The 22,515-nt window shown below is 53.8% G+C and overlaps 1 protein-coding gene across 3 annotated transcripts in view; it reads left to right on the top strand.

Moving 5' to 3' along the window:
* Nucleotides 1–4,927, top strand: part of RBM19 (RNA binding motif protein 19) — a 49,093-nt gene extending 44,166 nt beyond the window's left edge. For 2 of the 3 annotated variants that reach the window (XM_085238351.1, XM_085238353.1), the window contains exons 24-25: nt 1,213–1,328; nt 4,654–4,927. In XM_085238351.1, coding sequence (XP_085094477.1) covers nt 1,213–1,304 — 92 coding nt within the window. In that variant the 3' untranslated portion in view covers nt 1,305–1,328; nt 4,654–4,927. The remainder of the gene's footprint in view (nt 1–1,212; nt 1,329–4,653) is intronic. The other variant, XM_085238352.1, reaches the window with a different exon arrangement.
* Nucleotides 4,928–22,515: the final 17,588 nt, after the last annotated feature.

Below are 22,515 nucleotides of genomic sequence, written 5' to 3' on the forward strand. Positions count from 1 at the left end.
GGAGTAAACGGGATCGTTAGTGGCAAACCCTAACCAGCCTGAAGCAGCAGAACGGACGTCCGACCGATCCACTTCCACCCTCCTCCTTTTATGTTATTTCGTTTCTTTATTCCTCTTTCACCTCCCTGTTAGGTGGCCGTGGGATGCCTGGTGGCACGGTGTGGGTGCTTCTGCACGGGGAGCAGGTGACTGCACAGGGCAGTGCACAAGCTGCAGTGCGCCTCTGGGGGCTGCAGGGTCAGGATGTCCCTATGCCCCAGGTTTGTGTGCAGAGGATGTGGGGATCTGGGACCATGCTTGGCGCTGTCTCACCTCAGCTCGGGGCAGCAGGAGCTGGGTTAGCGCCTTCCTCTGGCCTCGGCCATCCTTTTTTGCGTCTGTAAGTGCCCTGATGGGGCAGAGCTGTGCAAGGGGCCTGCGGTGGCAGCCGCACCCCTTCCCACAACCCCCGAGAGCAGGCGGGCCCTGGCACTCTGACAAGGAATTAATTGAAAAATAAAATCGTTAGGTGGGAACTCCAGAAATGCAAAACTGTTCCAAGCTAGGGGAGGCAGAGGAGGGGAATGTGAGCTTTTGTCAGGTTAATTTCTCCTGTATTGATGTTTTGTGACATTTACTTGTTGTTTATCTCCCGCAGCAGCTGTAATACTAAAAGAAAACGCACAGCTTGTTCCATTTATTTATTTTACACCTTTTCTTCAGTCCTATGGTATGTTTGTTTGTTTGAGAAACCCGGCGAGGCTTTTGATGTCTGAGGCAGGATTCAAACAGCTGTTCTCCATGTGCTCTGCAGCCGCTGGCAGGGGGGGGGGGGCAACTTCTGCGGAGGGCACTGTGCGCCTGGTGGGGGGATGTGGCACCGCCATGCACCCGGCATGGGGCAGGCAGATCCAGCACTGCAGGCCTGCAGCATCATCTGAACTCCACTAGGACTGAGGTCCAGCCCCAGGGGACCAGCCTGGTGTCCGGACAGCTCCTGCGGCCGCTCTTGGACGTGGGATAAGTGAACTGCATTTAAGGGTTGGCATTGCCATGTGTTGGCTGGAGATGGGCACGTGGCTTCCAGCAGAGCTTTGAAGTAAAGGTGCTGTGGGTGTGGAGACAGATCCCCAGTGGTGCCCGTGGGGTGGTGGGGCAGGAGTGGGCTGCATGTTGTGCACGTACTCCTTTGTGACCCTCACCTTCATTTTTCTCTCACCTGTGCCTCTACAGATTCCCCAAAGAAGAAGAAGCGATCAGAGGTGTTGGGTGAGATCCTAGAGCAGCTAGAAGAGGAGGAGAGCAACAAGGATGAGGCCCTCTAGCCAGTCTCCAGCATGGTGAAGTAGGTATGGCAGAGCTGGCCCTGCAGGATATGCTGCTGTTGTGGGGGGGGACAGCTCCTAGAGGCGTGTGGCAGGGACATGGGTGGCTCAGAGCCATGCTCGGTGCATGCTTTCTTTCCCCCACAGGGACAGGAACAATTCCAGCAAGGCTGCATGACTGCAGGAACAATCCCAGCAGGGTTACATTGCTGCCCACCTCACGCAGCATGTTGCAGTGTGTGCATGGCCTCGAGATAGCTTTTGTTCCCTGAAGCTGCTCAGCTGTAGGATGCATCCAGCAGTCAGCAGCTCTACAGCATGCAGCTGGAGAAGGGGTGGAGTGGCAGTGTCCAGAGCCAGGCAGACCCAGCTGTTTGGACGCAGCCTGCCCCAGCTCCTGGATGCAGTTGTGCCACTGCCCACAGGCAGCGTGTGCAAACCTCCCCAGCTCTACTCTGCTACTGGAGCCGGTGCTCCCAGTTCTGCTGCTGCTTCCTGGCACCACACACTGCACCTCTCTGCCCCCAGGAGCCAGCATTGCAGGCACTGGGACTGACCCCAAACTCATTCACAGGCTGTGGGATACTAATGCCTGCCCTTTGCTGCAACCCCAGCATGGTGCCCAAGCCTCAGCCTTGCCCCAGGACGGGTATTTGTGCCCATTGTACATCCATTGTAGATGGATAAACTGAGGCACGTGATGGAGCAGCACTATCAAAGCGGCTGTCAGTTGAAGTAGGGATGAGTTCACTGCAGAGTGCTGGCATCTCTGGGGTTTTTTTGTTGTTTAGCTTTTTTTGCCCAGCATTGATGAGTGACAATCCTGGCGGGGCTGGGAGGGTGACAGCAGGGGAGCAGGGTGGGCAGCAGAGCCCTGTGTGTCAGGGGGGGAAAGAGACATCTCTGTGGATGTCTCAGTGAAAGATGGGGAGGGATGGGAGGCACGTGGCACTGCAAGAAAAGATGAAAACCATCCCAAGATCCATGGGAAGAGTGCTGCAGGGTAATAATGTATATATAAATTGCTAGGTAAAACACAAGGGTCTATATAAATTGCTAGGTAAAACACAAGGGTCGGACAAGGATGCTCAGCAAGAGGGAGGTACTGGCACCGCAGTGCAGCCAGGACTGAGCAGGGCCCTGCCCACACACTGCCCCCAGCACTCAGTTTCAGCAGAGCCTCACAGGGTACAAGTTTGGGTTGGATTTTCCTGTGTTGGTTTTCTTTTCTTTTTTTTTTTTCTTTTTTGTCTTTTTCCCTCCCTTCATTGTCTTCTGTGGCAGGGCAGGGTTCTTGCTGCGCATCTCTGAGGTCTGCAGCGGCGGCGAAAAGGATTAGCGCAAGCTGAGCATGTAGGCTTTAGAGAACAGAGCAGAGTTTGGTTTCAACATCTAATTCAATTTGTTCTGCCGAGATTGAAATATGAAATGGTTGCCAGTCAAATGTTCAAAGGGGGAGGAGGGAGGAGAGGAGAGAGGGAGCCTTCCAAATTTAAATTTTAATGAAAATTAATTTAACCCTTTGATATGTTTTAAAACATGTTATTTCCCTGTCTGGATATGGGCTGGAAAACATTCACAAGGGTTTTTTTCCATACCTTCAAACGTAATGAAGGTTTTCTTTTTCCCTTAATGATACTTATCTCGTTGAGCAGTTCGACACTGGTTAATTTTTCAGGCAATTTGGTATCGGGGAAATCTGTTTGATGTGTGCGGGTGGGGGGGGCTGTGTATGTACACAGCTCTGTGCCCATACATTAATTATGGAAGTGCTGATCGCAGCTCTGGAGAACAGTTGGAGTTAATTCCCACTCTGCAGGCAAGGACCCGACTTCTTTGTTGCATGCGGAGGATCCCGCACAACGCACCCTAAAATGACAGCAGGTGTAACAGCAGAGTTCTGAGCTGTGGGGCGGCTCTTGGGTACTGGCTGCAGCTGTGCTGGGGCAGGGGCACGAGCTTCTCACCTCTGCATGCATTGCTCAACCCGCTGCTGCTGGGCACAGCCAGCAGCCCCTGCCCAGCTCTGTGCCCCAGAGCACCGCGTGACACAGACGCGCTGCCTCCTGCTTCCCGAAATGTATGCATCTGAGAGGGGGAGAAATCGCATGGCAGGGCTTGAGATTTCAGACTTATCCATTCATGAATAATAATCAGGCTCAGTAATTCACAGTAAATGGGTATCCAAATTGGCTAATAAGGGAGGCTTTCACCCCAAACTGGAGCTGGGAAGAGAGGCAGAGAGAATATCAACAAATGTTGGCTGAGGCATATGTGCACGATGTGACCTGAATTGGAGAAATATACAAAGCAATGGGAGCGGGAGCACGGCTCTGCCAGGGGGTCTGTGGGGCAGAGGGGCAGCAGCAGCACCCTGCACCCTGCCTAGGGCCGGCGCCTTCCCATCACGTGTTCTAGCAGAGCCTTGCAGGGCTGTGGCTTGAGGTTGGATGTCAGGCCCATGGGATGGGTCGGTGCCTGTGACTGTTGCCGCTCACTGCACACTGGGGCTGTCCTGAGGGCTGCAGGACCTGGCAGCAGGCACAGAAGCTTTGCCTTCTGCCTGCCATGGAGCCTGCAGGTGTTCAAGGAGCAGCTTGCGAGCATCTGGGTGCATGCAGGATGCAAGAGAAGGAAAGGGGGAAAAGCTGCAAGGGGCTTTGTGGGGTGGAAGGTGCTGAAAATGAAGGAAGCCACACACACACACACGAAAGGGAAGGGAAGGGAAGTGGGAAAGCAGAGAAATTGGTGCATGAGTATGAAATCAGGTGGATGCTCGGGGCAGTGAGCCAGGGCCGGCTCCTCCTGCCTGGAGCTGGGCGCTGGGACGCAGGAGCAGGCATGCCCTTCCCAAACCCCACACTCAAGCACTGGCAGTGCTGTGCCCGGCCCTGCAGGCGGGAGGCAGAGCTGTGGCTTCGTTAGGATGCAGCCCTCAGATCTCTGCTCTCCCTCTGATGACTGAGTGTGATTGACACTTACAAATTACCCAGCCAAAAGTGTCGAGTCTTTGACCCCTGAGTAACATCTTTGGCAAGCCTGAGATTTGCCAGCATTTTGTCATCTAATTACTACAAATCCCTTGAAAATTCTCTGGCTGGTGAATTTTTAATGCGGGACAATCTCAGTGTGATGCATCGCCCAGATGGGCACACACACACACACGCTCCTGCCATTCCCCTTCACCCACCCACTCTCATCCTTTCCCTTCCTTCTCCATCACCCCCCTGCCCCAGCACTGCAGGGCCCAGGGCTGCACCTCAGCTCCTCCAGCCCCACCACCTCCTGCAAACTGTGAAACAATGACTGGTGGCTGCTTCATGACATTGCCTTTATTCTTTTTTCCTAGGGCTGATGGAGAACTGATGGATTCTCAGTGAACACTCACCTGTTGTGTACCCACAGTCCATCCCTGGAGCGCAGAGCTGTGCTTCTGTCCCAGGACCCCTCTCTATCCACAGCACCATGGCAGGAGCTCAGCGCTCAGACTCCAACACTGAGGTGGCAGTCCTCGCCAGCCCTAAGCAGTCTGGGAGATTTGCTCTTCATGTCTGAAGTAAATGATCATTTGTATACATTAAAAGCCATGCATGTATTTTTAATAAGAGTTTTACAAAATCTCAGGGTTTGCTTGGGTGTATTTCTGAATTCGTGGGGTTATTCTGTCCTGATGGGTGGATAAGGGTGATGAGGGAACGGGGCGGGGGCCGTGCTGCTTTCGGCTCTGCCTGTGTCACTTCTGTCCCCTCTCACAAGCAGCTGCCTCCCGCCCCTGCCTGGCTTTCAAAGGGAAAGAGGCTTTGCTTTGCAGCCAGGCTACCACGTTACATATGTACGCAGCTGATAAAGTATTTTCACTTCGCCCCTTTCCCCTTTGGGAATCGCTGTCTTACGGCAAAACTGTTTTGTCTGACAAGGGCTGAACAGATTACACGTGTTGGCTGCAAACACGGGGCCTTTTTTTTTTTCTTTTTGAGAACTGCATACCTTAAAAAAAAAGATCCTTGCAGCACCTCGGTGCCTGGGGTGCCATGCACACTGCCTATGCATCTCTTCAGATCTGTGTCTGCCGTGTGTCTCATGTGCTCCCATCAGAGCCCCAGGCCACTGAAGTGCCCTCGATGCCATTCAGCGCCTGCATCAGTCTAGCCAGGAGTACTGGCTGCAGTTTAGGGGAAGATGTCCCAACACCCCTCATCTCCACTGACAGCAGTGACATGGTGCCCTCATGAGGAAAGCATAAACGTTTCTTAGGAATTACTTAGGAACAATCATGTTAAACGTCAGAATTACCCCACTCCATTGCAGCAGTGCAGCCCATTGGGTCCCACGGGCTGTGTGCGTGGCCAGCGGTCCCTGGTCCGGGGACCCCTGAGCGAAGCACAACCAGCTCTGCTCTGTGACTGCGCTCACTCTTTTTTTCCCAGTTTCACTGCATGTGAGATCCCATGGAAGCAACAGGTCAAGGCCTTGGGAATGCTTTGCTTCCCCCAAGTCACTTCCGGAGATAATTAATTGTGTGCTCCCCCGGTTGGAACCCACTGTGGCAGGGCTCAGGGAGCCCAGGTTGTGCAGGAAATCACTGGAGTCTGAGGGCTGAAGCTCTGGGCTGGATAGGCACTGGGCCCCTGCTCCTTGCCTCAGTCTCCCCTGCTCTTTGCCTCATTTTCCCCTCCCAGGCCGCTTGCAGGGGACTCTCCATACACAAAGACACGTGGCTGCAGCCCCCTTCAGAGAAGAGCGTTCATGGAAAATATTGAGCCTGGGGGGTTGCACTGGTAATGCCTAAAAAGGAAGCAAGGGGAAAAGTGACGACTGTGTGCTCCCCCCTGGGGAGTGTTCTGCTGTAATTCAGATCTTAAAAATTCAGGTGAGAGGAAATGGGATTGAAACAGCACAGCACCTTTGGGATGATTGAGAGCTCGAATACAAGCAGTGGCTGAGGAGGGCCTGGGCCCCTTTAAGTCCCTCCTGATCACTGCCCAACGTGCCCTTGTGCCCTGCTGGTCCTGCCCTGTCCACTATGAAGGCCAATGGGGCAGCCGTAATGGGGCTGAGCAGCTCTTCTTCCCATCCACACACCAAAAGGGAAAGGGAGGGAGAGAAAAAACAGGAGGGTAAGGAAATGTCAAATCAATCATATTTAAACAAAAGCCTCTTCGGCCCAAGGGCCCTTTTAAAAGCTGCTTATTTAATTGAAAGTCCCATTTTCCATATTTATGGCTCTTATTCAGTTAAATATTAACCGCCTGGGCCAGGGCTGGTTAATTCTTCGGGAAGAGGCAGCATTGGAGTTCATTAGGAGTTTGTCAGGTGGCCGGCACACCCGGCAGATGGAGAGTGGATGGGTGGATGGAGGGACAAACAGACAGATGGATGGGTGGGTATATGAGTAGATGGATGGATGAGTGGGTGGGTGGATGGATGGATGGATGGATGGATGGATGGATGGATGGATGGATGGATGGATGGGTGGATGGATGGGTGGGTGGATGGATGGGTGGGTGGATGGACTGACAGACAATTGGATGGATGGGTAGACAGGTGGATGGATGGATGGATGGATGGATGGATGGATGGATGGATGGATGGATGGATGAAAGAATGAAAGGATGAATGGACGGGTTGATGCAGATCAGCGCATGAGTACACAAGAACAGCACCATCACTAGCCTGACTCACCAGGGCCATTCCTTGTCACCTTCCCAGCTGCCATTCTTAAGGTGGGATACAAGGGAATGGGAGGAGAAATGGAAATTTTGGCTGTTTGGCCAAATCCTCTTGAGCTGAGCAGGAGGCCAGAGGAGGTTTGGATGTGTGTGGATGGGGTGGAGGTGGAAGACATTGGGGTGCAGGGACCCCAGGGAGCAGAGCAGGGGAGGTGGCCGTGTCTTTGGCTCTTCAACCAAGGTGACAGCACAGCCACATGTCCCACACTGAGCCTATCCCAGGGGATCTGATGTGATAGAGGCCACCATCCTTTTTCCAGGAAATGTTCAAGAGGGTTTTTAAAAGGTCATAATGGAGAAATGAAGGGGCCAGTGACTGGCCTTGGAGAGATGCAGGCCGGGAGCTCAGTGCAGGTGCAGAAGAAACTCACTGTGTGCCAGCATGAGAAAGAGCTGAATGCAAGGAGCTAGCAGTTCCTCCAAACAGAGTGGCAGCACAGGGAATCTGAAGCTTCTGTGGGTTCCTCTTGAGGAGAGGAGACGTGGCTCCTGGGCTCAATTAGATGCACCAAGGAGCAACAACATGTCTCGGCTGTGACAGAAGCACTTGCTACATGTCCCGCTCTTGCTGCACAAAATACCCATGTCCTTTCTAGTGAGCATTCTCCCTGCTTTGGCTGTCTGTTTTGGCTGTCTCAGATGAGTGCTTGGCTCATCTTGGTTGTGACCTTAACGAGAGCTGTCTGCTGCTTTGCTGATGCCCAGCTGCTTTAACCTGCATCTCCATGGCACAGTGGAGAAGGCTAAGGGCTCCTCCTAGACTCTCTAGTGTGTAGATAGTGATTAAACACCTCTCGTATGTCATTTTAGAAGACAGTTACAAAGTCAGAGGGATGAGCTGGCCTCCATAGTCTGGCTGGAAGCTGCACTGGTGGGAGAACGTGGCACAGCATGGCCAACCTATGGGGTGTGCAGCAGGTGACTGCAGTGGAGAAGAGCCTTGGGAAGGCTGCTGGGAGCAGGGCCCACTTGGGCAGTCACAGTACCTTGGCACAACCCCTTGGTGCTCAGCACATCCCCCTGTTGCTCTCTGCCTGTGTTTTAGGGAACATGGCGTGTCCCCACGCAGCCCTGGGTACCACCATGCCGATGTGGTGATGCAGCAGGGTGGCTATGGGAGCATCTCCCTTTCCGACAGACGTGGTGCTTGTGGGGTGGGCAGGGGGAGGAGGTGTTCTCCAGGGATGGCGGGCGAGGAGGGGGAAGGCTGGCGCGAGCTGCAGGGACGGCGGCGGGAGAGGGAGAGCCACCAGGTTATCAAAGAAGTGTGAAGACAATAATGCAATCTGACATTTCTGAAATGAGACCCCCTGGTTGCCCTGGCAACGGCTCACGTGGGAGCAGTTCCCGGGAGACGGCTCCGAGATGTACCATAAATGATGTTTGATTAGAATTTAAATCATTTAGGCGGAGAGAAGATAGGCCTTTTGTCAGCGAGGGACCCGCGGGGGTCAGGTTGCCTCCCACCCCCCTGCCACGAGGCTGGGTGAGCATGGCATGTGTGTGCTGCAGGGAGGAGGAGGAGGAGAAGGAGGAGGAGAAGAAGGAAGAGGAGAAAGATGCCTTCGTGCCCTGGGAACGGGGCTGGCACAGGGGCTTGGCTGCTGTTGGCAGCAGTGCTGACCCTGATAGGAGGTGGGTTAAGCCCAACATGAGTCCGAGGGGTCTGCTCTCTGCACCCCTGGCTGGGGGAGTGGTGCCGAAGGAAAAGCAGAAGCTCTGCACAGAGTTTCTTCCTGCAAAATTAGTCAGTGGCTCCTTCATGCTATGGTTTGGGTTCAGAGAGCCTGCAGAGCTTGCTTCTCAACTTCCAGCAAATGCTATCTGATCATGAAATTAGAGCTAAACTAATAAGTCTCCACAAATATTAATCTAATGAATTTAGCTTCTCTCTGTTTGTGGGCTAGCAGTGAGGGAATTGCAATGTTCGTACATGTAGTAATTGTTTGAACGTATTCAAAAAACCTTTCTTGACTGCTTCAACCATATGGCTTTAGTCATGAATATTCCAACTACAAGTTTTCTTTCCTGGTTGTGATCACCCTGTAAACTGGATGACAAACACCCTTTGATGTGTGTTAAGAATTAACCAAGGGAAGTGCTGAGTCCTGAATGCAAACCACAAGTTCTGATGGTGGCTTTGCATCGCTGGAAAACCTCTGCTCTCCCATGGTATGCATACAGACCAGAGTCCTTATAAGCACATGGGGATGGACCGGGACCAGGGAGAACTTGGGCAGCTGGAGTCTCTTTTCCCTGTAACCAAGTGCAGGTTCTGCAGATGAAGTGAGGTTTGGAAGGTTGACATCATGCAAGGTGTGAGTTTGTTCCGCTCACGGTGCCCACAGAACATCTCTGAGTGGGCTGTGGATGCTGTGGATGCGGTGGATGTAGAGGACACAGGGGATGCCATGGAGGCAGGGGATGCTGTTGTCAGCTCTGGAGACCTAGCTGTGGTGCTGATGGTGACATGCTGTTAATTGGCACGTGCTGCAAGTGCAAACCCTGTACAGGACAAGGCTTGCCATCGGCAGGCACTGCCCAGGCAAAGTGCCCCCTGACTCCCTGCACACCGCATCGGGGTGCCGGTTGCTGAGGCTGCCAGCAGCAGAGAGCTCTGCATTTGGTGGGGCTGCACTGTGCCAGTTTGAGCACGCCGGAGAAAGGGGCTTGGGAATGTGTTGCTTTTTAAATTAGCGCTGCGTTGATTTGGGTTGGGAAGCAGGAGCTGCTGTGGGGCCCCACTCCACTGCACGCCAACACTGAGACGTGCAGGATGGAGGCATAGTTCTGGAGCCCGGTTCCAGAGTTCTGCAATGGGGGGGAAGGATGCTCAGGCTCTGCGGTGCTCAGTGCTCACCCGTTCTCCCTTGGCAGCCACTTGCAGCTTACCCTGCTGCTACATGGGATGAAGGGAATCGGAGTATTTTAATCGTTCCGTCTCCACAGGGAAAATAATGGTGCGGGCAACTGAAGGAGCCAGCAGCTTCTTTTTCACATAGAGCTCTTGACTTTAGCAGAGGGAGCTGCTGCCTCTCGCGCTGGTATAAAAACAGGGCCTGTGGTGACAGCTGCCAGTGGCTGTGGCAGTGTCACACAGCAGCTCTGCAGGGTCGGGATGCTGCGGGTCCTCCGCACCGTCGTGGCAATGGCTGTCCCCAGGCCTCACGCTTTCAGGCCGAGGCACCAAACACCACGGCCTGCAGCCAGAGGCTGCCAACCTGCAGTGATGGTGGGAAGAAGAGACCGCTATCCCTTTTGTCCTGCTCCTGATAGAGGTGGAGGAGCGACGGATGGAGTGGGGAGCAGTGGGGAAATGCTGCCAGATGGGCTTGAGGAGATCTTCTGCTCTCTCCCTTTCCCCTCCAACACCCATGTTTTTGCATGGCTCTGTGCTTAACCCCAGCAGCGACATGAGGAATCCACCCTCTGAGTCCTCACGTCTTTGGTTTTTGCTTTCCCTTGTCTCTATCTATTGCATTGCCTTGTGTTAACAGAGCAATTAGGTCTGAACCTCACCAGACAGGGACAGCGGGGACAGCCAGGTGTGACATTTGGGGACACTGCCAGGCTTGTACAGATTCCCACACCTTGTGCTGGTGGCATATGGTTGGGACCAAGCACGGACATCCCCAGAGGGATCTAGTATAAAACCAACCTGGAGGCCAAGGATCACGGTGTGGGCCCTGACCCCACTCTCTGCCTGCACCACAGGGATGGACGGAGCCCGGAGGGGTGACATGGCGGGGTGTGACTGTGCAGCCTTCCCTTCCAGCACCCTGTGCCTCCTCCTGTCATCCCATGCTTGTTTTATACCTGTTCCCTGCTTCACGCACTGCTTGAGTGGCTCTTGTCTGTTTATTTTCTCTAATGGCATTGGGCTACAAGTGGCTGAATGCTTAAAATGAACACCATCAGGCTTTTTTTCTTGCATTCGCTCAGGAAGGGGAATCTTTGCTTTGCTCAAGTTCCTAGGGAAGATGTCAGCCCTTCTCCCGTCCCTCTGTCTTTCTCTGAGCCCAGCAACCCAACTTCTGCCAAATTCAAGGAATGTGGAAAGAGCTGGGCACAGAGCTTGCGGAACCCAAGGGACCATCTTCTGCAGTATGCAGGGCCAATAGAAGCACCAGCATGAAGCCCTACGGAGATACATAATGCTGCCATCCCACATCCTTGTGCCATCTGCTGCTGCTCTGTTTCCCCACTATTACCCCAAAATCGTGATGGATTTCCCAGCCATGAGACCTGAATGCAGCCACAATTCAGAGAGCGCTGAAGCCGGAGCAGGCAGGGGGAGGAGGGAGGGCAGCCAGCGGCTGAAGAGCTCCAGCCCCACTCGGGCAGTGGGGAGCAGCAGGCAGCAGTGGGATGGCAGTGTGGGCTGATGGCATGGCCATGGGGGGCCATGGGATGGCAGTGGGTCGGCAGTGGGGGACGGAAGGGTGGCAGTGGTGTGCAGTGAAATGGCAGTGGAAGGCGGTGAGAGGCAGAGGGGTAGCAGTGGGAGTCAGTGGGGTGGCAGTGGTGGCAATGGGATGGCAATGGAGTGGCAGTGTGGGGCAGTGGGGTGGCAGTGAAGTGGCAGTGCGATGGCAGTGGGGGGGAAGAGGGGGGCAGTAGAGGACAGTGCAGGTGTCAGTGGGCTGGCAGTGAGGGGTAGTGGGATGGCAGCAGGGTTCAGTGAGATGGCACTGGAGTGGCAATAGGATGGTAGTGGGAGGCAGTAGGGGGCAGTGGGGCTGGGCAGCTCCACACCCCAGGGCCCATTCTGTTGCCCTGCACCTCTCCTCCCTCCGTCCCTCACAGCTGCTTTCTCCTTCTGCTCCTGCTCCCTTCTTGCTCCCTCCACTCTGCCTCAGAGACACACATAACTCTCCTGTGAAATATATACAGTGTAAATATATAAAAAGCCAGCGTTTGCCTGCTGCTTATGTATTCATGAAATAGTAAATAAATTTTATGGGATAATGTGAAGGCTGCCAGGGAGCAGGAGGATAAAAACTAACCCCTAATGAGCCTCCGTGTCAGTTTGGCACACTTGGGATCGATCTGCTGTTCCCATTTAGCACCCGTGTGTGGGGGTGGAGGTGATGCTTCCTTGGTACAGCCCTGAGCATCGCTGGGCACAGGGTAATGGGTGGGACAGGGTGATGGTTTGGGAGTTGGGGGGCTGCTTTGGGGGGAGCACACAGGTTTGCATGGAGAGATGAAGGCAGGGATGTAGGATTGCACAGGAGGAATACTGGAAGGAATGGAAGCAGGGATGCAGGATTACATGGATGGGATGGAGATTTGCATAGGAGAGATGCAGGAAGGCATGTGGGCTTTTACAGCAAGAATACAGGGAAAGAAGCAGGGAGGGATTCAAGCTCGCACAGGAAAAATGCAGGTTTGTATGGAAGGGATGCTAGAAAACCTAAGGGTTTGTGAGGGAGAGAAGGAGAAATGCTGGTTTGCAGAAGAGAGATGCAGGAAGAGATGCAGGAAAGGGTGTAGGTTTATATGGGAGGGATAGAAGGAGGGATACAGTGAGATGCAGGTTTGCAGAGGAGTGTTGCAGGTTTGCATGTGAAGGGCAGTGCAGAATTTCTGGGGTTTCAACAGGATGCTTTCCTTTGCAGGCAAGCCAGGGCTGAGGCTGGCAGGGCCAGCCAGGAGGCCATGGTGGGGGGGACAGCCCAGTGGCAGCCAAACACCATCTTTCATGCAAGGGCTCCCAGCCTGCTGCTTTGGGTGGTGCAGGCACCGGGGATCCATCCCAGCACTGAGATGCTCCCTAGCCAAAAGGCAGCTCCTCCAGCTCGCTGCCATCCCTGCTCCTTCCCTGCAGTGTGCCCAGTGCTCCTGCCCCAAGACATTGGGTTTTCCCCATCTGCTCTCAGTCTTCCCAGGCTGCAGCTCAAATCCATCCTCACTTGTCCTGAATAAAGCCAGGAAGCATGCTCTTCCCCTCCTCCCCTGCAGCTGGTGATGCATTTGGAGGCATTAACCTCTCCGTTTGGGTAATTTTCAGCAACATTTGCATCCACATGGTGAAGCCAGCAGGGTGTGGGTCCCACACACAGGCAGAAGCATGCAGTGCTGGGAGTGATGCTGGTGGGGATCCCGTGTGGGTTGGGTGAGTGTTCTGTCCAGAAAAACATTGATTCGAGTCAATCAAAACACTGATCTCATCAGCATTTGGGAGAGACGGTGATGTTTGGAGGGCTGGCGATCGGGGATGTGTTTTGCCTCCACCATCATCTGCTGTGAAATGAGGAGATAACACACATGGGACGCAGCAGCTGTGACAGAGGCAAAATAATGTGGTTCTTGCACTGGGTGCTTCCACTCTGGGAGGGCCCCTGCATCCCCTCGACCTGCAGTGCTGTGCCCGGGGCTGCAGCTCCCATCCCTTCCCTCCCCCCTCGTATCCTTTTTTATGGAGGGAATGAGATGGAGAAGTAAAAATTATTAACCCCGGGGTCAGCACTGGCTGCCTCATTCCTCTCTAGCTTCAAGCACTTTCTCCCTCATCTGTTTCACAGGCAGCGATGTTCGGCTCAACACATTTGCATATACTTATTGCATTTTTTTCTTCTTTTTTTTTTTTTTTAGTCTTTATCTATTTATTTATTTTTAAAGAGACAGCGCCATCCTTGGCTCCATTTTTTTCCCCTCCTGTGAGCTGTCCCCAGCTGCTGGCTCCGATACGGATGTCCGTGCTCTCAGCAGCACCGCTGGCAGAGCACAGACTCGCAGTGCGTGCTGTCTCCTCCTTCCCTGCATCCCTCTGCTGCTTTTTGGCCTTTCCATGGGATGCCCCTCTGCCATAGCCAAGCACTTGTAGGTGCAAATCCAAACAATGCTTCCATGCAAAGCCGTCAGCAAACCTGTGCTATCATTCAGGCGTGCCAGCAGCATTCCGCTTTGTCTTCAGAGACTGACCACAGCAAAGGCTTTCTCCTCCCATCTGCCCTGAGAAGATCTAAAAATAAATAAATAAATAAAAAATGGGGCACGTTATATCCGAAGCTCAGCATCTCCCAAAATCACTCACAGATATTCATAATGGTCCGGCAGCTATTAGAGGCGCAAGAAGGAGGGAAGGGAAGGAAATGAACACCGGGCAAGAGGAGAAAATTCATGGCCCCGCTGATACGCCATGATAAATAATTATGAGTTATTAATTTTAAATTACATCTTTAATGTGTTGCATGATTTTAATTCCCACCACAGTATTAATATAGGGGCGGTGGGTTTGATTAATTTGAAGCGGAACAGAACAGTGTCGGTTCCTGGGGCTGCCGGCACCCACCAGGTGCAGCCGTGGGCTGTGTGCGGGAAGTAGCCAAAGCTGGGGGGTGGGGACAGCTGGTGCCTGGGGTGGGAAGCAGCTAGGAGTGTGTGAGAGCAGTGGGGTGTTTTGGGGCTCTGTTGTTTTGAGGGGGATGCTGTGAGTCACTGCATTGCAGTGCTGGGCACCACTCCTGCATCGCACCGGGCATGCTCATGCACCAAGCGTGGAGGAAGAGCACACATTCTCATGTTCTCATCGCCTTCACCGCTCTATCTGAAGCCTTTATTAACAAAGCCTGACCTCCCCTCCTTGCACTGCCCCAAAGCCACTTGCCACACCCCACGCTGGGCTCTGTGGGGCAGGAGGCCGAGCATCCATATCCCCCCAGAATGGGGCCAGGAATCTGCTCTAAGTTTGCTTTCCGAGTAAACTTCCCTAAGTGTGACAATCGCTTTAGCTTCCCAGCAAGGATTTACCGGGCTTCTGTTATCTCTTTGAAAGTCGGGAGTTCTCCAAATGGGCATGAGAGAGCAGCCGGAGAGGTCAGAGCCGGTTAGGCTGCACAGCCGTTCAAAGCCCCCTTCCAAGCGGCATTAAAGACGGGATTAAGTCTAAGAGGGTTATGGAGGGAGGAGTGAAACAGCCTTGTCCTGCACAGAGTGCAGAGATAAGGCTCTGTTCTGGAGGTGTGAACTCCCGCGTGTGTGAGCCCAGGCACTCGGGGGGCTGCAGCAGGATAATTCCAGAGGCGGCGGATCAAGCTGCAGCCGGAGCGGCCTCCTTGTGGGGCGGTGCCGCCCCTCAGATGGGATTCTTAATCTGGGGAGCGGTGGCACAAGCAGCCCTGATTTTCCACTTGGTGGGGTCATGCTGGGTCCCAGCCCCTCAGCTGAGGCTGCATTTGGAGACCCATGTCCTGTATCAGGTGCTGGAATCAAAGCCAGCCTGGTCACTGTGTCCCCACCCTCGTATGTCCTCAACCTTTCCCCGACCCCTTGTGTCCATAACCTCTTATGCCACCAAGCTCCTGGCGTCTCCAGCTTCTTTTGTCACCAACCTCATGTGTCCCCAACCCCTCGTTTTCCCAACTCCTTGTGTTCCCAACCTCATGTGTCCTCAGCCTCTTATCATGCAACCCCTTGTGTCCTTGACCATTTGTGTCACCAACCTTTTTTGTCCGAACCTCAAGTGCCCCCAAGCTGTTGTGTCCCCAGTTTCTTGTGTCATCAACCTCCTGTGTCACTAACTTCTTATGTCACCAAACCCTTGTGTCCCTAGCCTCCTGTGACTTCTCCTGCCACCTCCTACAGGAGCTGGAACACTGCTTGGATCAGCAGTCACCGCATTGTCCTGCATCCCCAAACGTGTGCTCCAGATGGTGGCTGAATGCTAATATTAATATTTTTATCCACTTCAGTGTGCTCAAAGAAGCAATGCGGATATGCCATGCAGTTAGGGAAACTGAGGCACAGAGATACCCCATCCTGCAGTGACCTGGGTGCTTGCAACATGCCATGGAGCAACATCACCTTCCTGGTCTAGAGCGCGTGGTGGGCACCAGCACTCTGCCAGATTGTGAAAGGGATGGGATGGGGATGGATAGGGTAGAGATGGATGGCATGGGGATGGATGCAGGTGGATGCTGCCGCTGCCCCCACAGACTTGCAGTGCCCAAGGGCAGGGCTTGTGCTTTTCCTTTCTTGGCTGCATCCCTAGGCCGCTCTGCAAGGAGCTAAGTTCCAGTGTGATGTCTGCATGTTCAGAGGCTGTTAAATTAAACAGTTTAGGGAATAGGGAATTAGCTGCATGCCGCGAGCTGCAGCAAACATGCTCGCAGCCAGAGACAGCTGAATTTGCTCCTTGCCAAAAAAAAAAAAAAAAAAAAAAAAAAAAACCTACCAAGAAAAGCAAAAAGGATAAGAAAATCCCCCCCCCTGCTGCATAGGGCCTTTTATTTCTCCTCCTTTCTTCCTGACTTCTTGCAGGGTTCCTGTGGATGCTCTCCGCATCCCCTCCTCAGTTCTGGTAGTGCCGGGGCTCCGCTTTCAGGGGCTGCCCCTGAGATGCAGGCAGCTGTGTCGCCGCGCCATGCTCGCTCAGCGCCAGCATCTTTCTTCTCGATTAAAAACCAACCCAAAGGGGCTGCTCTAAGGTTTGCTCTGCAGCCCAGCCTGCTCCAGCTGTTCACCAACCCCCACCGTGAGACTGCAACAGGAGCTTTGTGCAGGGCCTGGGCAGGGGAGGGGGCTTCTCCTATGCGCAATTTCCAATGCTTTTCATGAGCATTTCAGTGCACAGAGCATCCCAGTTCTGTCCACATGCATGTGATCCAGCCGGTTTGCTTTCATTTTATTCTATTTGCAAAGGAAGTTGCTGGCACTTTCCTACTTATTTATTTTTATCTAATGCCTTATCTGCAAAAAGCAAAAACAAAACAAACACAACAGAATGAAAAGGAGGAATGCTCTCATAGCCATGGAGATAAAACTGTGCCCAGCAGAGCCCAGAGTACTCCCAGATCAGCCAGACCCCTCGATGAGCACCCATGCAATGTGCATGCAGCTCTGCAGCCTCTGGGAAGGACTTCCCACTCAGAAAGCCTGCATCTCCCATCCCGTCTGGACCTCCCACCCCACTGCTGCATGTGCCACATGTGTGCCTCCTGCTTTCCTCCTCGTACATGGAGGAAGATGCTCAAGGATCTGGGGCAGCCCCATCCCCACTGCCTTGGCTCTGCGCTCCCATCTCGCCAACACCAGCATCGTCACACTGCTGTCGGGAGGAAGATGTAGAGCAATCACAGCTCTGTGCTGCAAATATTAATTATCCACTAACTGCTCTCCAGGCAGCCATTAGATCCCCCTCTCCAACAGCTGTTCCCGGTCGCCTGCCCGAGGGACACTGCTGTGGGGAGCAGGCAGGGGACAGCGGGACCAGGGGTGGCCGTGGGGAGGGGTTCCCATTCCACAGCACCCGGGGCTGGAGGATTTTAACCGGGCACTATTATTGCCCTGCAAAATTGGTTTATTTTAGGGACTGCTTTCTCCCAGCGGGGACACAGAGTTCATGCTTCCCCTTTGCACAGCCCTGTGCGGTTTTTGCTCCACCCCAGCGGTGGGAGAGCAGGAAATGGGAGAAATCCGCCTTTTTTTAATTGATTCCCTCCCACCCCCCCACCCCCCCCCTCATCTCCAAAACCAGGCATGCTGGTGGGAAGCTGCTCAGTGCAGACAAAGGCAGTGCAGCCGGTGCCATGGGCAAGGGAGGGATTTGTGGGTGGGCGCTACTTGCAGACCCACTCTGCTCTGCCCCAATTCAGGCTGCAGAGCTCAGCTCAGCAGCCCCACACCCTATGGGGTAAAGCAGGGGAAGGAGTGCACGGGGCAGGCAGAGCAGGGGGAAGAGCACATCTGCACCCCTCTTGTCTCTGTCACCCCATGGCAGTATGGGGTTGCACCAAGCAGAGACAGTTAACAAAATAAATGAGCGAGGTAGGACTGAGCACATATAAATCTCTCCAAGATAACATTTAGATATTCCATATTTGAGCCGGCCATCATTTAAATTACCACTCTGCCTCCCCTCAACCTAGCCCTTCATTACTGGGATTTTAATGCTCAGGGCTTAATTGCTGAGGCTTAGTGGGAATCACCCGCCTTTGCCTGATTAGGATCCCAAAGTCTGGAAGGATCCCAGGGCTCTTCTTGGAAAAATCCTGCCTATGGGGTCAGATGAGGGCTTTGAATGTTTCCCCACAGGTGTCTGTGTTTCTGGGGCTGGAGAATCCCTGGAAAAGCTGCTGCAAGGAGGCTGAGCTTTGGTGGTGGATTGCAATCCCCTCTGCACCATTTACCTTCTCGTCCTTCCTTCTGTAGGAGTACAGAAAGGGTTTGTGCGACACCAGTGCAAAAGCAGGAGTGGGAGTTTGCTGGAAGAAGAGCGATGAGATCAAATGGGAATGGCTCTGCTTCTGGAAAATGAGCCAAAAGATGAGCCCATGAGAGATTCCAGAGAGCTCTCAGGAGGTTTTACCATTCACCAGAAGTTAAGAAATAAGGTGGAAATGTATTTAGGGAATAGCGCGTTTGTTGGAAAACAATACATCCTTGCTACTTAGAGGGAACAAGGAAGACCTTGAAGTTCAGCTCAGCTTTGCCAAATGGGGAAAATCACATCTCCAGCCAGAGAAACCAGGGCGTGGGGCAACTGGGGGCCAGGGCAGTGCTGTGCCCTGCAAGGGGCCAGCTCCATAATTGGCAGCCCCTGCTCCACTACCCCTTCTGCTGCCTGGTGTTTAATTGCACTGGCTAACAGTTCAGGGGCAGAGCTGCTCAGGGGCCTTATCTCTGCTTTCACCATTTTTCTTTCTGGGAAATGAAGTTAAAAATCCCTTCACAGCAGCTCCAGCGGAAAAAAAATTAGTCCCATATCACTATTTAACATGCACTGCTAAAAACTAGATAAACACAGGCCGTCACTTGGAGATTAGCTCCTCACATGACTAAATGATTTATTTAGAAGATTCCTTCTTTTCTCTCTCTCTCTCTCCTTCTCCCTCTCTCTCTTTTCCTTGGCTAAGAACATATTAATCAGAAATTAGAGGCAGGCTGAGGGATAGAGAACAACCTGACAAAGAGCAAATGGAGATGGAGAAGGATGGGGGAAAGGAGGGAAGTGGGGACAGGGACGGGGACGGGGAAGAGGCAAAATGCACAAAAGGTAGGAAAAATGAAGAGGGAAATACAGGGGGTAGGAATAGGGATGGGAGGGGAAGCATTTGTTTTAGAAGGGAAACACAAAGAAGAAGAACAGAGATGGACCTGGGATGGAACCAAGAGAGGGCCATGCGTGGGGCTGAGCTGCCCCCAGCGGTCAGGCCTGCTGATGAGGGCACTGATGGGGTGTGCAGCCCCCACGCCCCGTTCCCTGCAGGTGTGGGCGATAAGAGCATCCCAGTGCTGCTCAGGCGTGATGGGGCCGGGGATTTGTAGAGGGGGATAAAAGAGAAGCGGCACCGGCTGATTATGGGGCTGTGTGCTGGGGTGGGGGCAGCGCTGTGTCCCTCCCCGTTATCCGCAGTGATAAGCAGCTCCGAGGCTGAGGCCGGCAGCGATAAGGAGATTAGGCAGTCAGCTCTCAGTAGCGCTGCTCCTGCGGGATTTCCTGCTCCTGTGGGCTCACCAAAGGTTATCTGCTGTGCTGCACTTGAACCTGCCTGCAGCCCTGCCCGGGGGTGCTCCCCAGCCCACAAAAGCTGAGGATGGTTCCCAGCCCACAAATCAAAGGATGTTCCCACTGCAGAAATAGGAAGGATGCTTCCCATCACACGAATGGGAAGGACGCCTCCTATCCCATAAAGCAAGGGATGCTCCACCCACGAAGGCCCCATTACCTTTACCCCATGCCAGTGTAGAGGGGCAGGTTGGGATGTGCAATGTACCCCTGTGCCCGCAGGGCATGATGTTAATGCACCATGATCACCCTGCAGCAGGGCCAGTCAGTGTGAGCCCCTGGTGCCCAAAGCAGGGGAAAGACTCTCAGGGCCCAGGGGCCATGCTGGCTGCGTGGTGTGGAGACACATCGTGATATACTGCCCTCCCTACCCCTGCACCTCTCTGCTTATCTACACCCATGGCTCCAGGAGCCTGGAAATGATGTTTTTCATTTCGCCAGCCTGTTTCCCCCACGCTGCTTTCCCTCCTGCACAGTGCTCTGCAGGCTGACAGCCGCCCCGCTCCCCCCAGCCCCTTCCCAACTTGCCCCCTTTTTCTTCGCATTTTTTCCCATACACTCCTTTCTCCTTCCTCTTTATTTTATCTCGATTTGCCACAAATCTGTTCCCTCACAAAGCAGCTGCCATCTTTGTTCTTTGCCATTATCAGCTGCGGCACACGGGCCCGGCCAGGCTGCCTGGCAGACAATTGCTGACTAATAGACTGTCTGAGAGCTATTGTGGAGTGTGTCCGAGGCAGATCTATCACTGTGTCCTATCACCCATACCGCACTGACACCAGGGTAGAGCGGCACGGAAGGGGGAATGGGGAAAGGGATGGGAAAAAGAAAAAAAAAAAAAAAGAAGAAGGAAAAAAAAAACAAACATTCTTGCTCGGCACAGCGCATCGCTGCTCCCTGGACCAGGCAGGAGCAGATGTGGTCAGCATCTCCGGTGGGCTCCATCCTGCCTCCATCTGCTCCTGGAGGCTGCTCTGCTGCAGGGGGCTGCTGTCAGAGATCTGCAAGGGATGAGGGGCTATAGGGGATGGGGAGAGCTGGGGGCACTGGGGGGTGAGGCTGCTGGTGGTGCAGTGGGGTAGCAGGTCACTGGTTTACCTTGTGCTCTGGTGTTGGAGGAACCCCTGGGAGCCCAAGGAATTAGGGATGCAGCGCCGGCCTTTCCTTCTGCTCAGAAGGCAGCAGGGATGATGCTTGGGGTTCAGTGCGGGAGAGCTTAGTGTATGAGGCCACAGCTGAATATTCAAGCAGGGGAGAATGGCTCAGAGGTGGGCCCCCATTCACACACAATTCTCACTGCTGTTAATGAGGTTTGAGTACCCAATGTAAAATATGGTGGCCCAGAACCATCACAGCTCCTCATTCTGCCAGTGAGTGCCCTGTGCAACATCCAGGCTGCAACCTCAGCCCCACAGTGAGCACTAGGACCATGTCCCCAGCCCTGGCAAGAGGGATATTGAATGAGAGACTAGGGTTGAATTTTTGAATCTCGGTTCTTCATTCTCTTATCCCTTTGTTGTGTTGGTCTTGCACTGGGGAAGATGCCCAAAAGGCTGCTGTCACTGCTCGGTGTTGGCTGGGAAGGACTCGGAGTCCCAGCAGATGGGGACACAGCCACAGGCACGGGCTGCTGGAGTGGGGCAATGTGCGGGTGCTGTGAGACCCCCAGGCCCTATGGGGCCGTGGACAGTAGAGGGGGCTGCAGGTCAGCGGGAGAGGTGACATCTGCGGGCACACTTTGGGGACAGGAATGGAGCAGCCTGGGACACGGGGTGAGGGGGATCAGGGCCAGGTCAGGAGGCAGCCGTGCTGTGCTGGGGGATAGGGGGATGCTTACAGTGCATCACCCCTCAAAGAGAAATGAGCCTCCTGTGCTGATGTGTGACCCCAGAACAGCACCTGTGGGTGATGTGCAGCCCACGGCTAAAGTACAAAGGAGTGCAGAGAGGGAGGCAGCGGGCTCTGTTTTCCCCGGGCTGTTCTGCCTGATCTATGCGTGCACACACAAGGTGAGATGAGATGAATAGTTAATGTCCCCAGTGGGTTTTGCTCCTGCTCACTGCAAAGTTGTGAACAAAATGACCGGCCATGCATTGAACGGGCTTACATCGCTCTCCATATGGAAATGAAGATAATCCAGGGCCTCGCTTTGTGTTCTGCGGGAGAGCGGGTGGCAGCGGGGCTGGGGGGATGGGGCCAGATCCTGCCCGCCTGGGGAGGACACAGAGACCCCAAAGCCTCAACCCCATCCGCATGCACATGAACTACAGCCTCATGCCTCACAGCTGCCTGGAGCTTCTGCACAGCTCTGAGATGCGCTGGGGGCCACACTCTGCCTCGCACCCCCCTCCTCTCCAGACTCAGTTCTGCTTCTCTCAAATCAAAGTGACAAACGATGGTTCTTCTCAAACTTCTGCTAATGAGACAATCTTTCAGGAAAGTCCCCAAAGTGCTGCTAACAAAGACTAACTTAAGGGGATAAGAAAAAAGAAAAAGAAAAAAGAAAAAAAAAAGAAAAATTATCCCCCAGATTAAATCTTCCTCCACTGGGCAGTTTTCAAGGCTTCATCTCGTGCTGTGCATCTGGTTGGCTTTTTGGCAAGCCCTGCAGTATGTGCACTGCTTGTGATAGATTTGAAGTTCACACACCTCCCGTGGTTCCATTCCCCTTTTGTTTCTCTGGCTCCGGACGGAGGATGGAGGACAGAGGTGGGGGATGTCGAGCAGAGAACCAGCAGGGCAGGGTTTGTCCCCAATTTCGGCTGTGCCCCCTCCACATGGTGACGTGGGGACCCCTGAGCGGCTGTGGATCCCCACAGAGCGCAGCAGCAGCAGTGGGCGCTGAGCACACCGCATAGCTCGATGTCATGGCTCCCCCTGTAGCCGTCGGGAGAAAGGCACTGCAGCACGGGAGCAGAGGGGAGCCCCTCCACCAGCCGAGTTTGTGGGGGCCCTGCCAGCCCATAGTATG

The sequence above is a fragment of the Meleagris gallopavo genome, chromosome 17 (genome assembly GCF_905368555.1).
Source record: "Meleagris gallopavo chromosome 17, MGAL_WU_HG_1.1, whole genome shotgun sequence".
NCBI classification, from domain to species: Eukaryota; Metazoa; Chordata; class Aves; order Galliformes; family Phasianidae; genus Meleagris; species Meleagris gallopavo.